Source organism: Synchiropus splendidus, chromosome 10 (assembly GCF_027744825.2).
Source record: "Synchiropus splendidus isolate RoL2022-P1 chromosome 10, RoL_Sspl_1.0, whole genome shotgun sequence".
Taxonomy (NCBI): Eukaryota; Metazoa; Chordata; class Actinopteri; order Syngnathiformes; family Callionymidae; genus Synchiropus; species Synchiropus splendidus.
Genome location: NC_071343.1, coordinates 13,700,014 through 13,720,559, shown reverse-complemented (window position 1 = coordinate 13,720,559; position 20,546 = coordinate 13,700,014). Strand labels below are relative to the sequence as shown.

Here is a 20,546-nt window from a genome sequence, read left to right as displayed (position 1 = left end):
AAGGTAAAAGCATTGCGTACTTACCTAAGGTCACGTGACAGGTCTTGATGCGCAGGCGCGGTGACAGAAAGCCATTTATATATAAATATATATATATTATATCCCTCAAATCTGGCATTAACTGGAACTTATTGAAGTTTTCTATCAGTATCTATCCTTGCGTGTTGGAGTTGGTGTTCAATCGCCCAGTGATTCTTGATCACGTTTCCGTGAAAATAAAAATCTTATTGGCAAAACTTAGACACCAAGGCAGGTGAATGCAGTAAAGTCCTCTAGCACCATCTAGTGGAGGTACAGGGGGCACATCAGTGACGCACGGAGAATGATCCAGAACAACTGAGGCGCCCACTTGAGTTGAGAAATGAAAGAAATGCAGACCATGTTCATATAAAACTCTGCAGTCCATGTTTTATTGTCAATACAATGTTTAAAAAAAAGGCATGGAAAAACATCCAGTTCCATCATTTAAAAACACATTTTTTTTTAAAAAGCTTGTGCATCGTTCCGACAACAGCGGTTGGTAGCTTAAATCCACACCTATGGTGTAAAAGGACAAAAAAAGGAAACGACAGGAGACAAGGGTAGCAACCTGAATTTCAGTAAAATATAAAACAAAATTCGACAACGTGAGGCGTTTAAAATCAGCTCTTGTAGATAAGATTTCCTTCAGCACAATTTGACAAACATTTCATTTAATCGCACACGTTTAAAATCCAGAACAGTGCAGGTCAGTGAGGACGTTCGGCTCAAAGTCACGCAGATGGTGTATTTAAAAAAGGAAAAAAAAAAAACGTTTGGACGAATAGCTTCTCATCACGAGCAAGTCTTGTTCAAGGCCCACAAGAAAAGGATTTTTGCAAAGAGAAGGTTGGCAACAATCATTCTGCCTGGGTCACTTTTCCTGAAGGCACCAGAGGATCCAGACTCTTCAAGGCCAGGTTTCAGACAGTGACTTTGGAGCAGTGGTGTTTGAGTTTGCAGGGCAGAATGCCGCGGTTCAGCTGGTAAAAATCCACCAACTGGATCAGGTCGGTGAATCGCGTGTGACCATCGTCCAGACTGTAGAAAGTCTGGCCCTCGTCCTCCACCTGCGACACCAGTGAAGGGAAAGCAGTGGTCACACCTCAGAACGGCACCCATTGTTGCAGTACATTATGGAATTTGCTGTACGATTACGATGGGAGTCATGGCTTTTTTTTAAACGCTATGAAAGCCACCCATGACACTTGGATCTGGGCTTTTCACAATGACTCTGAAAATTCACCATTGCACCTCCATCGAGGAAGGTTTTACAATAGTGTTTTAAAAGAAGAGCGTGTGTTGAGCCCTGCTGCAGTAACAGGCATCATGAGTCTCTCATGGAAAACTTCTTTCAATTGGGAGAAAACTGTGTGACAAGTTGATACTCACAGGTACAATTTGGACATGTTTGATTTTCTGCATGTGGCACATGGAGAGCACGAATGTTTTGGGGTTACTCTGGCTGTCTCGGACCAGAAATAATCTGAGGAGAAGGAAAGAAGCGCAGCACCATCTGTTAGTTTCAAGCTGAAAGCAGTAAATCAAACTGGTGTCACTCCTCTCACCCGTCAACCAGGCCCTGCTGAGTGATCATCCGCTGTGACTCGTCCCTCGACAGTTTACCGTAGAACCAGGGCTGAGCCAGGTGCAGGGCTGCAGGTGAGGTTTAGACAGGATTATGCCGACATCTCCACCAGCACTGAATCCACTTTGAAGTGTCGAGAACAAACCGATGTTGGATAGCGAGGTCCGAGATGTGGACGGGCTCCCGTGTCCGCCCAGACTTCGGCAGCTTTTCCTCTGAAACAGCAAGAGTTTTGCAAAGAATATTCCGGCGTTTCAGAGAGCAGACCTTGGAGAAGGCTGCTACAACGTCACTTGATGGCAAAAAGTCATTTTTAAAGTTGGTGTTCAACACAATCGGTACAGAACTTATTCATAATAAACAACTGGAATAAAAACTAAAAAAAACTCACCCTCCAAGCCAGACCTTCTTCCACAGCCACAGACAAAGCCTCTGAGGGGTTTTCTATCACTCTGCCCTTCTTTCCTGAGAAGTCCATGGCCACTAGAGAGTTCTCCGAAATACTTCTCTGTTGAAGACAGAAAGGAATATTTCAATATTTTCTCTGGTCAAAGCCCAAACTTGAGTATGTCCAACATCATCAAGGATGCTCTACTGCCACCCAGCGTTCATGAACAGGATTCAAGATTCAGCTTGCGTTTGTTTCTGAACCAACACCTTCACTCAAAGGCACGGGGATCCAAAAGCAGATCCACAGTCTGATCTGGATCCTCAAAGGAGGTCAGTTTTGCACTTCAGCTGCAGAAAGGTGATGAGCAGTCTGATCTGAGAGCAGCTGATCAGGCTATATTTAGCAAGCAGATGGTTGATGAGCAACGCCAAGTGCCAGGAATAGAAGGCACGTGCTGCCACAAAAAGACTCCCAAGTAGTGTCTGAGGATATTCTGGGACACCAAAGACACTGAAGGTGAGTTGTCCGTCTGACGTCACTCACTCAGGCGAATACTTTTTAGAGCACCACGTTATCATTCTGCAATATTTCCACCAGGTCATGTGGCTAAAATATCAGGAATAAACATGAGGATGGATGAACAGAAATGGCAGTTGCTGAAATTACGCAGGAGCAACAACTGCAGACAATCTCTTCTACCGAAGAGGATTAGGGCCAGTGAAGAAAAAAAAGGCAGAATTCTGACTTTAATCTGTCAGAATTCTGCCATTTTTTTTCTGAATTCTTAGTTTTCTCTCAGAATTCTGACTTCTCATTTTAAAGTCAGACTTAAATCACATTGTCACTTTAAAGTGAGAATTCTGACTTTAAAGTGAGAATTCTGAGAAAAAACTGAGAATTCTGACTATAATCTGTCTTTAATCTTGTCTTTAATAAATGTCTTTAATCTGAGAAAAAGGTCAGAATTCTGCCAATTATTTTATTTCTTTTCTTCACTGGCTCTAATCCTCTTCCGTACCCTTCAGTTTTCTCTTTCAACGAGTTTAAACATCGCTATGTGTGAACTATATCCATCAGGGGGCGCAATTTTGCACAAAAGGTCTTCATCTGCTGTAATCACAGGAGCCTTATGTGAACAAAAAAACAAAAATAAAGTTTAGTTTGAAAAAGTAAAGTCTGAAAATTAAGAAAATTAAATAAACTTTACTTTCCAGAATCAAGCTCCACATTTTGTTGAACAGCTTTAGTTAGGGTGTATTCAATACTGACGAGTATTCAAATTTCATCTCTGAATATCACAGACCAGGACCAGAGACCTGCTTTTACGAAGGTACGAGTCAAGGTTCAGTCAAAGCAGTCCTTCTCAAATTGTGAGGCGGGCCCTACATGGGGCCTCGGAACATACTTTCTTTCCATGCTAGAATAAAGTGTAATTGCATATCCACTCATGACTAAAGGCTTTTCTGTTACAGACAATGTTACACAGCGGTGTACTTAATAATGTACTTCTTCCTGTGCGGGCGGAACAGAAAAGAATTGAGAAGCACTGAGTCTAAATCATACCTCCACTGAAGCTGCAAAAACTTGATAAACTCACCATGGGCGACGCTTTATGTTTCTGGTGTGGCTGGATGTAGTTCTGGTACAGTTTCATCCCATACTACAAAAGCACAGCATGGGATCAGAGCAATGGACGACATCATGCAGGTCAAGACAAACTCATGACGTCACAATGGTTTCTCTCTCTCTCTCTCTCTCTCAGCAGCTAAATATAACCTGACCTCTGTTAGACATCACCCACAGTGAGTAATAACAACGTGTCAACCTTTAACAAGCGCATGGCCGTGATCCAGCAGGTCCGGGTCTGCTCATCGTCGGCACAGAACAGCTTCAGGTCCCGGGCTGAGCTGCTCTCTGTGGACTGAGGAGGGGACAGGAAGTTCTCAGCAGACCGCCTAACGCTCTCAGACGCTTTAGGAGCAACACCTTAACGCAGAAGCCAAAATCTGTCGGGGCTCCATGCACTTTTTTGGATGAGATGGTGTAGATGTCACAGTCGCTGAAGTCCGCTATGAACTGGAGATGCCTCGGTTCCTGCAACAGCGAAACACACGGCCGGACACTCAAAGTGCATTGTGCTTGAAACAGTTTTCTTAAAGAGAAAGGAGAAACAAGCGCAGTTGGTCAACATGAGGGCGCACTTCACCCGACTGAGCCAGAGACAGATGTCAGAAGCAAAAGCACCCATTGTTCTGCTTTTCATGCAACGACGTTCCAACTTCCTCATTTAGAGCAACAGCAGCGCTATAAGTGACCTGTCGAGTCCTGGTAATGTGTCAGAGGCAGATAATGTGTGAACAGTAAACTGACTCGACTGAAGAGTGGCCACTTGCCAACGCCACAGTCGCTGCACAACAAAAGCGCTTCTGTTGTTCCAAATGAAAGCGGTTATGGTTGTCGCACTTGTACGCGGCACAAGTGGCAGTGTTGGCACGGCCGCTGCCAATGTATACAAGGTGCTTATCAGCAGGGCTGAGCACTTATTCTGCCCGGCGACATAAGACATCAAGTTTAACCTGTTCGACAGCTCCATAGAAACCAAGTGCAGCACGGCGAGAAAGACCTCGAGAAAGGCGTTTGACTTTAGACACACGACAAAACAGAAAATCTGAGCGAGAAATTCTGCACGGTCAGCATTTCTACATTTGTTTCAAATGGAGACAGAGGAACTGAGCAAGCAACTGACAGGTTTTCATAACCACTTAGAAAAACTCATGCGTTCCTTCAGTTTTCTTCATCACATTACTCATGCGTAACATCTTGTAGCCATCATTATTTCAGACCAAGCTGCCAACAGATTTGGCACCAAATCAATTTGAAAAAAGAAATTCAACACCAAGTAAGTCAAAGACCGAGAACCGAAACAATTGAAGTTAAGAGCACTCAGACTGAAGGCTGAAACCAAGAAATGATTTAAATGATCAAATTATAATTGCCAACTAACAGATGCAAAACAGAATTTAAGTTGGACTCAATGCAGTCAACAACAGTTACAAGCTTTAACAACTGCCACTTATTTAGGGCAAAGAACTAGTCATTCAATTGACAGCAATAAGTTCCTTTCATTTCACCTCAGTACTGAACCGTGCGCCTTTTGTACGTTCTGCAACTCAAGCTGACTGATGGTGACCAAGATGCACCCGCACACAAACTGACCTTCGATGTGCCTTTGGTGGAGATATAAAGTCCAGACCTCCGTAAGAGGCAGTAGGCCTTCTTCCAAGACTTCCGGCTCTGCTCTTTGGCCTGAAGGTGTCCGTGAAGCTCGGGGCAGCTGCTGGAGTTGAGAAACGTCTGTGTGGAAAGACGTCATTAGCATAGGCTTCAGGAGACATTCGGTTAAGATGGCTGCCAGATACCTGGATGAGCTGAGAGTGATCCACTGTGCTGTTGGACTCGCTGGATATGGAGACCATGTCATCAGGGAAAAACTAGCAACATTGAAGGCAGCAGATGCAAACAATCACCATCGAGAGATGTTGCTAAAAAATAAATAAAAACCTTGGAAAGTAACTCACCAATGGTTTCCTGAAGAACTCGTATTTGGCATAATTCTTCCTAAAATACAGTCGACTGTCAGAGTCCATCCCCCAACTAGATATGACCTCAATCACGGACTCATGGTCTTCAATTATTCTTTCTGACAGAAGGAGAGGAGAACATGACTCATGAGGGCTTCAATCTCAGGCAGCATAAGGAACCAACTACTGAAGCCCCACCCCAGCCATTTTTCTGGTCCTTGTCCCGAAGTAAGCCACTAAATATAACTTCTTAAATAAGTCATGTTTCGATATTAAGCCACTATACAAGTATGTGAAGTTAAATAGAAATGCACAACAGGACCCCACAAGTTCAATTATTCAAAAGTTTAACAAGCAACTTTAAGCTAGAGCAACTCATGTTGTTGTGCTTCCAGAGCATGAGTACACACCTTGCTCCACCCGACAGCACTCCAGACGCAGCCGTCTTAAAGTGTCTCAAACAGTAATCACACAGGAGACACTGACACCATTTCTCACCAATAAAACCAAGTGAGATGGATGTGACATACCTATGCCCAAATGAGGGAGGTTTTCAAAAAGCGTTAGGCTGTTATCGTCAGTGCAGTGGTTTTTCAAGACAAACAGCTGGCAGACGTCCCGGGCGGTTATGTCACTGGGGACCTCTACTGCTCTGCTGACATTATCTTCATTATAAATTTTTATTACCTGCACAAAGAGACAAATGGAGCACATGGTTAATCAACAACAGGGACAGGCACTTCGAGATTTGGAACTACTATTTGAATTAGTAAATATGCCCACATAAAGGAGCACAAATGTAGTCGACAGTCTACATTTGATACCGGACACTCAACTGAATAATGCACTCTACTTTGTAGGAAAGAGTGTCAGTCAGTGAAAGATAAATGACCCATTGCTACATTCGACAGAGATAAATGAGTAATGTACTGTCAAAACAGAGCCTGACACTGCCTCAGTTTCATGTGATCCAGATCATTTCTTCATTTCACAGTTAGCAAAACCTTGAGAAGCAACAACAGTTAAAACTTTCGCACGCAACGAGACTTGGATCAGAGAGGCTCAGTGACGTAACTTGTCTGAACACATAACTGACATGAACCAGCTACAGATTTATTAATCTCATACACGCGACTAATATGTTGCTTTAAACTAAAAACGATACTATTCCAGAGGAAACCGACAGGAAGGAAGCGTTCCAAAATGTACAACAATGCTATGAAAAAACTAAGTGAGGAGCAATAATGGAAGGCACTTGGAGAGCAAGGCATCCAGCTGTAGGGTCGGAGTACCATTTTTTTCAGAACCACAGTTACAGTGCAGGAGGTGGGAGGCTCTATGGAGTGAATGCGGAGGTTGAGGAACAACACATGGTTGCCAATATGGAGTCAGGAGCAGAACCCAACATGACAGACCCAACTGCACTCTAACCCAGAGACGAAACATTCAGTTATGCCCTGGTAAGACGAGATCCCAGTCCAACAAGCACTGTGCATTGGCAGGTCTCTTGCGATACATACCCTGATACAGGAGTCGTGATAAAAGGCACTGCGATTTGCTCACTTTATAGTGGACTTTTTTTTCCCAAATAATGCAGTACAATATCATGTACATGTACATGAAGACAAGTTTGTTATGAAGTTAGCCCAGCTAGACTTTTGAGTTAAATTTTGCAGTCCAGGAGTGGAATGAACAGCTCCCAACAACAAACTGGTGTACAGAAATAAAACAGTATTATCATAAATAGTAATGACGTGTCAAATTCCACTGCAAGTATGTATGCATTAAATAGGTATAACCAACTTAAAATACATAGGAAAAATATGGATACAATATTACGGAATCAATCACTGCAATATTTTATCATGAATATTTTCTTATTCCCCTACACATTTTCAACACACTGTTCAGTCCCAAAAGAGCAGCATCCTACTGGCAGATCACCTGACTCCAACAGTCGGGGGCGATGGAGAGCCAGAAAGGGCTGTCTGGAGGGCTGATTAGCCAATGCTCACAGATTCAAGGATGAATATTTGGGCCTGTATATGCACTAATAACGTAAATGGCAAGTTAAACAGATTTACAGAGACAGGCCCAGAGCCCACGTGTCAACCAGCTTAACCGTCCACAACAGTTTGGCAGTAATGTGAAGGCAAGAGTCTGTCTGAACTTCACTTTCCTGAAAGACTGCAAAATACACATCTTTCACGACAAATTCCAAACACCATCTCTGTGATCAATGTCTCGAGGGCGGCCACTGATATGATCTGGGTCAGAGCCTGGAGCCATCAGACAAAGGAGGATGGCTTGTTTATGGCTTTATTACGAGGTCTCATGACTGACTGTGATTAGGCTTTATGTGCCAACAGAACCAGCAAGTACAAGCAGGTCTAAACAAATACATTCACACACTGCTAATGTGGCGTGCGAGTGTCAGACGGCAGCATGAAGAGTGACACTTTAGGTCAGGATTGAAAAGTCGGAGAGCAGAGGGGTGGAAGACGACATAAATCAAGGCAAACTGACTCATGTGCTTCAGTGTCACCGTCAGCATTAAAGCTCCAACAGGTTCATGCCATTGACATCACATTTGCATATTATTCACCCAGTTTTTCTTAGCGCCCGGTGCAGACACAGGTTATGATGTAACATGACAATAAATACATGGGCGCGCACCAGAAGAGACTTGGGACAGATGATGGTTTAAATTCAGAGACAGAATGTGAATCGGCACGCAATGGGTAACGTTATAGTAATTAAGCAATTTGGGGCATCAACTGTGGTGACAACAGATTTGCGGTTTCATTTGGGAAGCATGACAAAGTGTCACAGAATTCATGATTAAGCTTTCCAGGCTTATTCTTTATTACTAATGTGTGGGGGTTGAGGAGCTCTTCATGTCAAAGGTGTCCCCTGGGCAACTTATAAAGCATGCGATTGCATCAAGGTGTGACTTAAACTGGATTGCAGATTCACTTTAACCTTTGTAAGTGGGAAGTATTTCGCCACGTGGGCATCAACATGAATGGTTTGTCTGTGTTAAGTAAATCTTGGTAAGATTTCTGTAATGTCCATTTTATTAATGTATGATCAAGGGGCCCCAAAATAAGGTGGAATGCAATTCTTCACCCCTCTATTAAAAAAAAAATAAAATAAAAAGAGGGCTAAAAAACTGTAGTAAGCTCGATGAGCAACTTGGTGGTCTCTCCCATTACAACCCAATACAGCAACGTACCTGTGAGAAGGGAATCTGGTAAATAGCCTACCAACTTGGTTATGAAACCTCAAGTAAACCTCATTGTACAAGTGGTTTTTCAGCTTCTCCTAGTCGCAGAACGACAATGGTTTGTTGGTGTGAACAGTGCATGACTTAATATTTATTCACCACAAACTTTGAGGTAATTCGCCTTCTGAGTGGGAGCAGTTAGTCAATGAGGTTTTGGTACATTCCACTTTAACGGCCAGGTAGGTCAGTGGCAGCAATCAAACATCCAGTGGCACCACATCACAGAATTAAGACTATTGATAGGAAATTACGAAGAGCAATACAACACTACACAAAGTAATTCAACATTCCAATGTGTGTAGCACCAGGTCTGTTGTGGACCAAATTGAAAGCCAAGCTGCCCACTGCTCCATCAGGCAGAGTAGTGTAAAGTGACAGCTGAAAGGATCGTCTGGGTTTTCCCCCAATAAAACAGAGCAAGCATCACATGATTCATTTGGGTGAGAGCTCAATATCTGAGGCAAACGTGTTAAACTTTTCAGGTCCGAGATCTGCTGCATAAACAAGAGTGTTTCAAAGATATATGCATGGATAAAGCCTGTCATGCAGCCGTAAATAAACTTCAGGTCAAGTACCAGCTCCTCTATTAGGCTTATCTCAAGGACAGGACGCTGTGAACCACTTGATCTACAACAATTAGACCAGTCTGCTTTAGCCATGAACCCCAGGCCCGCAGCTGCGAAACTATCTTGGTGACGTCGTCGAGGTGGCCTCCACCTCCGGCTGACAGCTAATGACGAATGGGATCATAATTAAGAAAATCCCTCCCATGACCAGGCCGACTGTCGGGATTGGTCAGGGTCCTGTACGAGTGTGTCAATCTGTTAAAACAAAATCCGAGTCAAAAGTCTCGCAACAAGTGAGCTGTACAAACACTGGTAGTAATATTATAGACTTAAATTCTTCAATCGATTACATAGAATAAAAAGTGAGTGAACAACTTGAACCTTCATAAACGTGAAGTTGAATTACTAAACTGAACACTATGCATAGTAGAGTCAACAAACATGACTGAAGAGATCTGCATTCCACGCACACATTTTAGCAAGCAGGAAATGGCACGTTTGGCTGGGGGGGGAAACAGGCTCATTCCTCGAAACAGTCTAAAAGCAAAGACAGTCTGACTGAACTAAAACTTGTCAGCATACAACTGAACGTCGTCAGATTTATTATCAAGATGGGAGTATGAAGAGAACAAGTGAGCGAGAAGCCAAACAGGCAGTTCAGCATTAGTGACAAAGTCAACTTAAGAAAGTACTCCAAAAAGCAGTTAAGTTATTGTGAAGAGCGTGGAAAGACCATCAGCACTAGACCGGCAGCCACGTTTCAACTACAGCCAGTTTGCCAAAACTCAACTGTTGCATACGAAAGGTGCAGGACTGAACTGCAAAATAAAAACAGATTACACAAGAGGAATTCAAAGAATCCTACCCTCTTCGGCAGACAGAGTGGCGTGATGGCAGGCAAGGTGACTCTTCTTGCATTAAAGTTCATAATTCTGCGTCAGGTGTTGAGGAGCAGTCATCAAAACCCTGGCGCAGTCCAACGACAAACCAAAACAAAGTTCCGACTTGCTCGGCTGCCGCTTCTCAGACAGGACTAACGATAGCAGGCACAGTCCAAATGCATGAGTCTGATTCACGGTGAAAGTGTGAGAAACGCAGTCATGTTGATTCCACTCAAAACAAACTCCTCCTTTGTCCTTGAGTGTAAAAGCTTCCCTTTCTCTCCGATAAGAACACTTCCAATAAACGGGTTTAAGAAAAGAAGAATTCTCATGGGGAGCGGACCACCACAAGGTCAAAGTGGAAAAATTGATTTGAACTTACAGTGGATTTTCGTGAAATGACTTGATAAACTGACCAGAAGCAAAGCAGCATCCATCACACTTGCACTCGCCACGCAAATGTGTGACATGATGTAGTGAGGCAAAGTGTCTTGTGTGTCTCAATGTGATCACAATTCGAGCCACAGTGCAAAACATCAAAATCCTGAATCTACACCAAAGTGCATTAGATCATCTAGTCAAAGCAAAAACCCGTTTAGATTACACAACACTGACGTCAAAACAAACACGTGTAGCAAAGGTATTTTTTAATTGCCGCAGGTTCCAAACACAATTCAGATTTAAACAGTCATCTGAGTTGCTCTCTAGATGTAGCACTACAATTCTGAGCCAAATGGACAAGTCCAGAGGGAATGTGAAACAACAGTCCAAATTTAAGGCAATAAGATTCATCACGCAACACAGTTAAGCATTTTCTTTCAGTGTAAAATACAAATGTTCCTTGTATTGAGTGTTTTTTGTGATAATTTTATGGCAGTGTTCTTATCTGGGGGTGCATTTTAAAGGAGAAAATGGATGCCATTATGAATATCCACCCCTCAGGAAACATTTGAAACTGCCTCAGATCAGAAATGTTTTCATAGAGCAGCAGAGTCCAAAACAAGGAGGCCACTATTGCCACCCAAGCTGCTTCCGTTTGTTCCAAATCGAACAATTACAGCAAAAAAAAAACACCGTTCAAGGTAAAAACATTTTGCAGAACTTGGCACTGATAAGTAAAACAAGTTGTTTGCATTTGAACCCTCCCTCCCTGATCCTCTGTTGGGGTGAGCTCCTCTAATGTGGGACACAAAACTATTGCATAACCACAAGCTATTAGTATTTTTTTTTCATTTACCAAACAAACCTCCAGTTATTTCGGGACGATATAAAAGCTGCTTGGTTAAAGATTACCCTCAAGCCGAAGCGGCTGGAGGACACTATCATTTATGAATACTGTATATATAGAACGCAGCTATTACTATATCTCCCAAAGGCTTTCTGAGATTTCATAAGAAGGGACAGACTACCCTTTCCCCAGCAAGCACTCCTCCACTAAATCACTAAATGCTGAGATTCTCAGAAGACCTTATGGAGGATACCTTTAAGGCTACAGTGAAGAAAAAGACACATGAACTTCAAATACATTTAAGACATATTTCAACAATGCTACATTTTCATGAAAGAAACCTGGACACTCTTCCTCAGGAAACCACCACTAGCACTACTTTGTTTTTTTACTCAGAAATTAAATCATCTTTCAAGCAGCAATACTCTGGATTGATATGCTGCAAATATGGTTATACAAAATATTTATCTCACCAGTTACATACGTGCAGCGCGTGCAAGTTGTATCACCCTTGACTCACTTCCTTGCCCCTGGATTTTGATTTAAATGTTGCCTGCATCCCCTGCCCAAAAACTATGTACGCCCACAAAATAGTTCATACAAGTTGCACAAACAGGTACAGCCAATTGGATTTTACATCATACCCAACTTCATTTAAAAACTGGCAGAAGTCTGAGGATTTCTGTGAGCAACTTGGGACTTGATTTTAAACTAGGCTTGAGGGTGAAGAGAAGAGTCTGGATCAACAATCGGATCGGTTGTTCACCAAGACTGAAACTGATGTTCACAGAACTGGAGCAGACAGAACTCATTAAAATATATATATATTGCAGGTCTACTTTGTGAACTTCAGATATCGGTCATGTAGCATGTGCCTCAATCGCGCAAGGTTTCAGAACTTCCCACACCAGTGTACGTGTTTATCTGGAAACACAAAGACCAACTTGTGAGTCTAGACAAACCAGACAAATGCTACCAGTTATCAGAGATAAAAGAAGTTGGATTTAATGAAGCCAAAATGATAAAGTTCTGAACAGGGTCAGATCCACTGCAGGTCAACAATACAATGATTCAGCAGAACCTCTCCTACTGTCTGTGGGAGAGACCCTCACTCTGACTCATCACCTGCTGAGACATTTTTACCAAATCCCCATTTTTGTTTTAGATTTTTAATCCTAAGGGGGGAAAAGACAACCAATGAGGTATGTGAGAATGGAGAACATAAGGATGTGCAAGAGAGATTAAGGGAGGAGGGTGGTTCCCCCAAAAAACAAGGTCATCTCCTGTTTAATTGGAACAACTTCTAGTTTCTCACTTTAACACTTCACACGTCATAGTGCCAAAACCTAAAGGTTAACACCAGCAACGGTTTCCCTCATGTGCCATCAGGCTTCTTGGATTACATCTGCTGCCAAGAGGATTGCTACATTTTATCTTGTTCTTATCTGCGTGAATCAGCAGTGAGTTACTTCAAACCTGGAAGACATCACAAGTGTAATTTGGATCTTGGTTGGTGTACAATTCATCAGTTTGGTGTCTGGCATGATGTGTAAAATACTGCCTTTTGGAATTACACAAATTTAAGAGAAGCACAAACATGGGTAATTTCAATGCATTCCCTCCAACGCTTCCACACCATCAGAGCCAACCAGGCAGCAGTCCATGTCCCCAGCATTGATCTTTAATAGGGATGTTTTAATTTAAAAAAAGCAAGACACTCAAATATTACAATACCTGCTGGTGCAATATTGTATCGATATTTTAAGTGTGTATCAGAGTATATTGATAAGTGAAAAATAATTGGGTACGTTTGTGTTTGTTTTAAGATGTTTCAAAGCATATAGATCTGTTTGTCGATACAGAGATTAAAGATAGTCTCACATAAGTCGCTAGACACTGCTGCAGGGATTTCCTGATTTGAAATAAACGCAACAGACCACTGCCGATTACTATGTGATACAAAGAATGTTACAGGACAGTGTTTCATTGAGTCAAACATCGACTTTTCTGTACTGTGCAGTTATTTTGTCGATGAGAGCAGTTGTCCATGCCTCAGTGGGGAAGTGAAATGTAACCGTTCGGTCTAACTAGGTCACAAATATTACAATTCAGGATATGCAACAATACGTTACATTACTTGTGTTCCATCTCCAAGATTCGCATGCAATCGTGACACAGCACAATTCTTATTGGTGCATTCTTCTGGCAAGTGTTGCACAAGTGGAAAAGAGACCAACAACTTAGAGTAATAGTCCACGCCTTGCAAGACGGGACAGGTCGTCTTAGGGAGCAAGAAAAAGGACCGTTAAAACATCCAATTTCACTTATTTAAAGTCTCAATTTGAAGCGTAAACCTGGTGTATTCCTCAACCCATACGTCAACTCAAAGATGCATGCAGAGACTAGTGTCATGTAAAACAAGCAGTATGAATCCGAACTCACCTGAGTTGTGCAGCTTTTGGTCCATGGTAACAAACATTTGGAGATGGGATGAGAAGGTATCACTTCCGGAAAAGCATCTGATACAGATGATTCTTCTGCCTTTTTATTACTCCTGAAACAAAAAGTCATTTGTGATCGTCTCATGTTCAGCTACATTCTTACTTCCACTTCTCTTTGCATATCTATTCATCATGAGATGAGACTGTACATTTTGTGTCGAACAGCGCGTTCATTTCGCTGCAGAAACAAGAAACAATGGCTTACATGATCCATCCTGTGATGTCCCAACCGTTAACACACTTCCACAGAGATTTGATAAGACAGATAAGGCACACGTGGAGCCACACCCCCCTTCTCCCGAACATAATGCCTCACACATACGGCCGACAGTTTTATGTACAAACCGGGGAGGGAAGTTAACCCTATCGTACAAAACCAGAGTACACACAAGCAACTGCAGCAAAAACACCACAGTGAGCAGCAAATGAAGTCGGAAACAGAAATAAACATTGCAACCACTGATGCTTTGGAAGCCTCAATAAATGACACATTGGTTTGCAAAAGCGATAACATCTCATCCCATGTCCAGCCAAGCGATGATAAATATCACAGGTGAGCATGAAGTGTGTGTTGGTGCACTCGTTACGCAATCGGCAGGAGCAAATTTAAGTTCCCAATTCCAGTCTGTTGGACTCGTACAAGTGCTCCATTGTGTGCGCAAGCATGGGACACATTTACAGTCATGTCTGTGGACGGGTGCGCATGTACAGCGTGCACCTCACCTCGCAATCGGTTCTAGTCATTTCAACTTGGAATATTAATGACCACTTTCATGTCAAGTCGTGACTGACCTCGAGTCTCCTTCAAATTCATGTTGCGTTCATAGAGTGTGCTGAAAAATGCAACTTGAATTATTAAAACGGACGACTGAGGTTTGCAGTGTCCGGGGCGGGAACCTGGACGGGTTGCGAGTTTGTCACTGAACCTATAGGCAGAAACGCATGCACGCTTGATGCGCAACCTAACGTGAAATAAGATGTTTTATTCACAGCATTCATCAGAGCCTTTCTGCTGATTTCTCTCCCCTTTAAGATGAGAATTAAGCATGTACATGTTGAGAAAACTAGAACAGGAAAAACAGGAAAAGTAGCAAAATGACAAGTTGTCTCTGTTGAGGAAAAAGCGTCACCGTATGAACCTGCTGATATGACGTAATCTGCAGGATCCTATCAATTATTGCCGTCATAAATGCAGTCCACATGCAGATGGGGGCTTGGGCTCTCTGAAGGGTTCCATTCTCTTCACTGCTGAGCAAACAGCAGTTACCGAGTTACTGATTATCTCCCCACAAAGCTAACAGGTGCTTGATTTGCTTCCAAGTCTTTAACTTCGCTCCCAAAATAATTCATTACACTTCACAGACAGCTGCGTACAGGCAAGGCTTAATTGTGTTTGTAGGTTCAAAGTCAAACGGACTCCTGCACATGGTTGCCAAAAGGTAGGACTTTTGAAGTGCATACAGGCTTCGAGAGGAAGAACGGTGAACCCACCTGTTGCCTCGGCAGAAGGAGAGTCTGGACTTGGCCTTGGACGTCAGTAGAGCAGGTTGCAATGGTATGAGAGTCTGGCTGGAGAAGGTGTTCCCATTACTCTTTCCACTCTGGAAAATCTCTCCTTTGGCTCCAAGGCTTCTGGAAGTGTGTATTTCATCCAGTGTGTTATTCATATCACCCAGCTAAATCCAAGGCATCATCTGCAACACAGCGGCGTCGACACAGGCCGTTAGACTGGAGCGCTGGGGAAGGCTGCTCTTTTCTCCGAGCACATGCACACTGTAAATACACACACACCTCTCTGCTCCCACTCAGGACGGCTCGGCGGGGCGAGCTGATCCCTCCTCCCCAGCCACTGCGCTACGTTACAATACAGCTATTTTCAAAAGCAAAAGGCTCAACTTTGCTTTATGATGCAACAAGGTCACGCAAGTATCTTGGGCTCCGCTGCCAAAACGACTGGAAGCAAGTCAACTATGAACTGCTCTTCAGTCAAGGACTTAGCACCAGGAAGCCAATTGCACTTTAAACCAAGCGCAATGTAGACGGTAAAGCTGCAGAGTAACCTGAGCAGAAGAGCGGCTGTGTTGCGGGCCGTGTCGTTCAGTGCCAGTCTCCATGTGGGGGGATGGTGAGACGATGAGCACATCTTTCTCGGAAGATAATGTTTTACAGAGTGCGGCCGAGTAGAACTGGAAATATGGATTAAACAAACATGGTGGGAGAGGGAGTCCAGTGTTGTATTTCTCTGCAAACACAAGGCTCATGGGCCACATTCAGCCTATGATACAATTCCAGTGATAAAGTTCCAAATTGTTAATGGGTTGTTTGTGAAAAGCTCTCCCGCCACTTCACGCTCCAAAATACAAAGCACTTACAAGGTCAAGCTACATGTGCAGTGCATGAAACACCAAGTCATTCCACAGGTCCAGAGTATTGGTAGATCATGGATTCATTCTTGACAGACAACGGATGCGACACGAATTTCCACATGGCGTGCGCGTTTTCTACCCCACTCTAAGAGCCACTTGGATCTGCACTGAATCAATACCAACTAGTGTGTTGCTGGAGTTGCACTGTTTGTGTGCGACTATGGCAACGCAGGTGACAACAAATTTGTGCTGACGACACGCACATGACAAAACAAACTGAAGTGTTGCAACAATGGACACACTTGACAAGGTTTCCAGTTTGGCCAGTGTGGCTGCCAATTAACCCAAAAATGTTCGGTGCAGTCTGACGACTAAGAAGGTATGGATGGGTCTCAATAGCAGAAACACTAAAACGGCATCTGCGGCTGCGTATTTTGTGTACATTTATGAAGCAAACATTTCATTCGCATCAATGGACCAATCCAGCAATGTGTCAAATTGAATAGACATTTTTCTGTTTTCACTGAATATAGCTTATTCGTGTCTAAAACTCAAGACCCACTGGCCATGTGTGAATCACAACATGAGATTCTGTCGCCATCACACGGTCCAAATTTTTGTAATGGAGCAGGCCCTGCTAACAGATGCCTGGGAACACAACATAAGTGAATATCAATGGCCACCAGCCAGCATCTTCCTTATTTTGCACATACGTACTCGAATGCGCATTTGAATCACCTCTTCCGTTAACATGAATTTCCATTGACATTAGACATACGTGCAACTTTCGCAAGACTTGAACCATCGACCATCTTCATGTGATCACCAGATCTTTTCTCACAGCGCTATAGTTACTTTTCCTTAGATGATGCCATCAGCAACACTCCAGTAAGTCCTCATGGTGCTTCGTCCAGAACACAATACCGATGTATAGAGACAAGGAACTTTTACTGGTGGTGTAAAACCACAGAAGCCCTTAGATGTCCAACAATCTGAATACGGACCTCGTTTTCCTCCCAACTGGAATAACAGACTATGGGCCAAGACGCACTTTTGATAACCAGGGAAGTACCATTTGGCTTTTGTGTGTATACCTTAGTCCTGCACCGATAGTTAGGTGTTTACAGATTAAACTAGCAAGAAAACAGAATCATTCAGAAATCAAGAGTCTAAACCCCTGGAACAGTGAACGCATTAAAATGGACAAATTTTGATCAGATCATCACGGTTCAGATCACTGTGATTGATTCAGATTTCCTGTTCCTAGTCGGTTAGCTATGCTATAAAGCAAAGTACAGGCAGTACTACACATAGAAGACTTTCAATAATACATTTGGGGCTGTTATGGCTTGATATGGGGCCATAGATATGTACTCAGTTTTGTTTTTTTTAACCCAACCCTAAAAACATGGAAGTGGTGATGTGGGTGTGGTTGGACAAGACAAGCCAAATGGCATGTCAAACTGCATGTTGGGGTGCGTTCAGATATCCATATTAAAAATGCATGGACGGTAGCCATTTTTAAACAAGAAAATGAACACCAGAAACGATACAGCTGAAACATGTTATAGAAATTCATCATTGATCCAAATGTGGTCAGCGAGTCAGTGCCAAGTGTGAGAGAAGGCTACAGAAACATTCAGGCATTCATTCAAATGTGAGAGACTTTTATGGTCAACAGCCAGCTCTGGGTACAGTTAATTGAGTGTCGTATATAAAAAGGTACATGGTTGGGGGTTGAGCTGCAGCCGGGCGCAGTGCGATAGGATTTGGACCCCCAGGCAGCCGGAGAGTTCCAGAAATAAACTTCAGCCTGGAACAACATTCCATTGGTATCAGTCAAAGCAATAGCAAATTAAACAGCCGTGAGGGCGCCAAAATCTATTTTGTCACTTGATATTGCCTTTTCACACTGTGAGAAGAAATCTGGAGTCATTTCAGTTAGCACTGATGTAACTTGGACCTCTGAGTGGAGATTGTCATCATGATTCAGCAGCAATGCCGCAATGTTTCAACACTTGAATGCCTTGTCCAACACGCACCTCTGGTAGGATTCTGTCCGTCCAGATCACATTGCGTTGAGTCAAAGCCATTTGACTTTTTTTTTTTAATAATTCAGGAAAAACTCATGGGTGAAAGCTCAAGGAAATTATTGTTGAGGATGCATGAGGTGTCAAAACCAATCAAAGAGGGACCAACAAAGATAAAACATTAAGTCACAGTGCATCAGTACGGTGGCATAGAAGCGCAAAACTCATTCACACATTTTTGAAACAAATTTACAAACGCAGACAATTTTATTCCCGAGTTTCTAAACGTATTTCCAAGTTTTACCAATCGCCACTGGGAGTGGACTAAATGCAGAGAGCTGTTCAAATTTACAAACTAAACAGACTAAACTGGATACACATTTACAAAGCCTGAAAATACATTTACAAACTCTCAAGACATTTACAAATTTGTAAATATGATTACAATCTCAGGAAAAAAATGAGTCTGCCAAGAAAGTTTCTTAATTTGTTGTAAATGTGTTTTGCCATTTTGCTAATTTGTTATGTTTTGCACTTCTCAGCCACTGTACATCAGTGTTTCTACATGTAGATTAAAAAAAATTGGATTATGTGCCCCATATCTTTATTACAAATAAGTTCAACTGAGGTTGGGTTGACTGGACTAAAACAGCACAGGTAAACAGCGATTCATTTCTGTCTGAAAATATAAAAATTCCAGAATGAAAATTTGACTTGTTTTGACCAAGGGCAAACTAATTTCAGCGAAAATAAAATTCTGAAAACACTGAATTCTCTCTATTCAATTTTTTTTCCCAGACCACTTCTGGCAAACAAAGGTGTCTGTTTCAATAGCAAAATGATACCCAAAGGGGAAAAATATTTCAGTCATTTTATCATAAACGGCTTTATTGTACACGGTGCACTTGTGCAACTCAAAACTAGTTATATAATGGTGTATTTCAGAAACATGTTGATGAATAAAGAGATAAAACATTTCCCTGAATATTGAAGTGCATACCAGGGCATGGGGCTATGCACTCAGTCTATATAAGTGGATGGCAAGCTCCAATAATACATTTTACCTCAATTTAAGTCGAATTGCGCCACACAAAAGCAACAGAAAATGAAGTGAAAATATTCTGTTCTATTCGGGGAGACAGGGTCAGAATGTGTTCTGTGGTCTGAAGAGGACGAGATACATATCCAATTTTAAAATAACGTATGCTTCACATTTAAATAAAAAGTTGGTATAACGACTGCATTTCCAACACTGTATTCGTTGTAACCAAGTTATTTTAGAACACCATACCCACATAAACCCTACAAAATAAAAGCGGGGCTGCACATTGTTTACATGAGTTAGCATTTGTATGCTAAGCTAAAAGACACCATGACTCCAGGGTTGCACATGAAATTTGAGTATTTCACGTCACACCAGTCTTTTGTTGTCACAAAGCTCATGCGTTCGAACGTCCGGACCGGATCCGACCCGCACGCGGACCCGCGGCGTAGGCGACAGAAACGAAATAATGCGGGATACATCTCACCTCACGACCGAAGCTTCAGGTAAGAACCTCACACCGTGTCGTTCCGCGCGTGCACTCAAGAGTCCGACATGCTGCTCATGTCCCCGCGTCACCGCGCGTCATCACGTTTACCTGCAACACCTGGCTGCCATCAGTGGACCAGGCAGCACCTGGTCACGGACGTTCATGACCTCATTTTGAGAGATAAGATGCTCTTCACGCCTACAAGCTGAAATTACTGCTTTATTATTCTGAGTGAGATTGACGAGTAAATGAATTAATTTATTCACCAAATCAATGTAATTCATTTTACAAATGAACGTAATTTTTTTTTTTTTTTTTTTACAAAAACAAAATAGGAATTTTCGAGCAAAATAAAAAAGAATCAATAGATAAAACATCTAAATCAATGTTGAAATAAATAAATAAAAACAAAATTAGTAAATACCTTGTGTTTTAAATACAATAATCATTACTATAAATGGACTGTTTTCATTTAGCAAATGAAAACATTCGAGAGAATTCTTTCTTTCAAACGCCACCATCCACGTTGGAGCCTTTGTTGTCCCCCACAGCATGCTTGATGATGAGATATCTTTAAT

General features: G+C 42.4%; 1 protein-coding gene across 7 annotated transcripts; it reads right to left on the bottom strand.

The window, feature by feature from the left end:
- Positions 1–401: 401 nt before the first annotated feature.
- On the bottom strand, positions 402–20,440 carry grb14 (growth factor receptor-bound protein 14). Of its 7 annotated transcripts, none has more exons than XM_053876740.1 (15): positions 19,966–20,440; positions 15,532–15,734; positions 13,982–14,093; positions 6,109–6,265; positions 5,576–5,697; positions 5,417–5,488; positions 5,214–5,351; positions 3,984–4,091; positions 3,823–3,918; positions 3,595–3,657; positions 1,998–2,114; positions 1,752–1,821; positions 1,587–1,674; positions 1,411–1,504; positions 402–1,088 (listed from the first exon to the last, which is right to left on the bottom strand). In XM_053876740.1, exons 2-15 carry the CDS (start codon positions 15,705–15,707, stop codon positions 942–944), a joined length of 1,560 nt encoding a protein of 519 aa, XP_053732715.1. In that variant the 5' UTR covers positions 15,708–15,734; positions 19,966–20,440; the 3' UTR covers positions 402–941. The 7 variants fall into 7 exon arrangements, with proteins under 7 accessions (XP_053732715.1, XP_053732716.1, XP_053732718.1 ...); XM_053876741.1 differs by having other exon boundaries at positions 20,077–20,440; XM_053876743.1 differs by lacking the exon at positions 19,966–20,440 and adding an exon at positions 15,832–15,958.
- Between the last annotated feature and the right edge of the window lie 106 nt (positions 20,441–20,546).

Excerpts from the sequence above, each read along its gene's own strand:
- grb14 (XM_053876740.1), bottom strand. The coding sequence starts at position 15,707 with ATGAATAACACACTGGATGAAATACACACTTCCAGAAGCCTTGGAGCC. Across the intron at positions 5,698-6,108 it reads CCTCCCTCATTTGGGCATAG|AAAGAATAATTGAAGACCAT; the intron begins GTATGTCACATC and ends TCCTTCTGTCAG. Across the intron at positions 1,505-1,586 it reads CAGCAGGGCCTGGTTGACGG|ATTATTTCTGGTCCGAGACA; the intron begins GTGAGAGGAGTG and ends CCTTCTCCTCAG.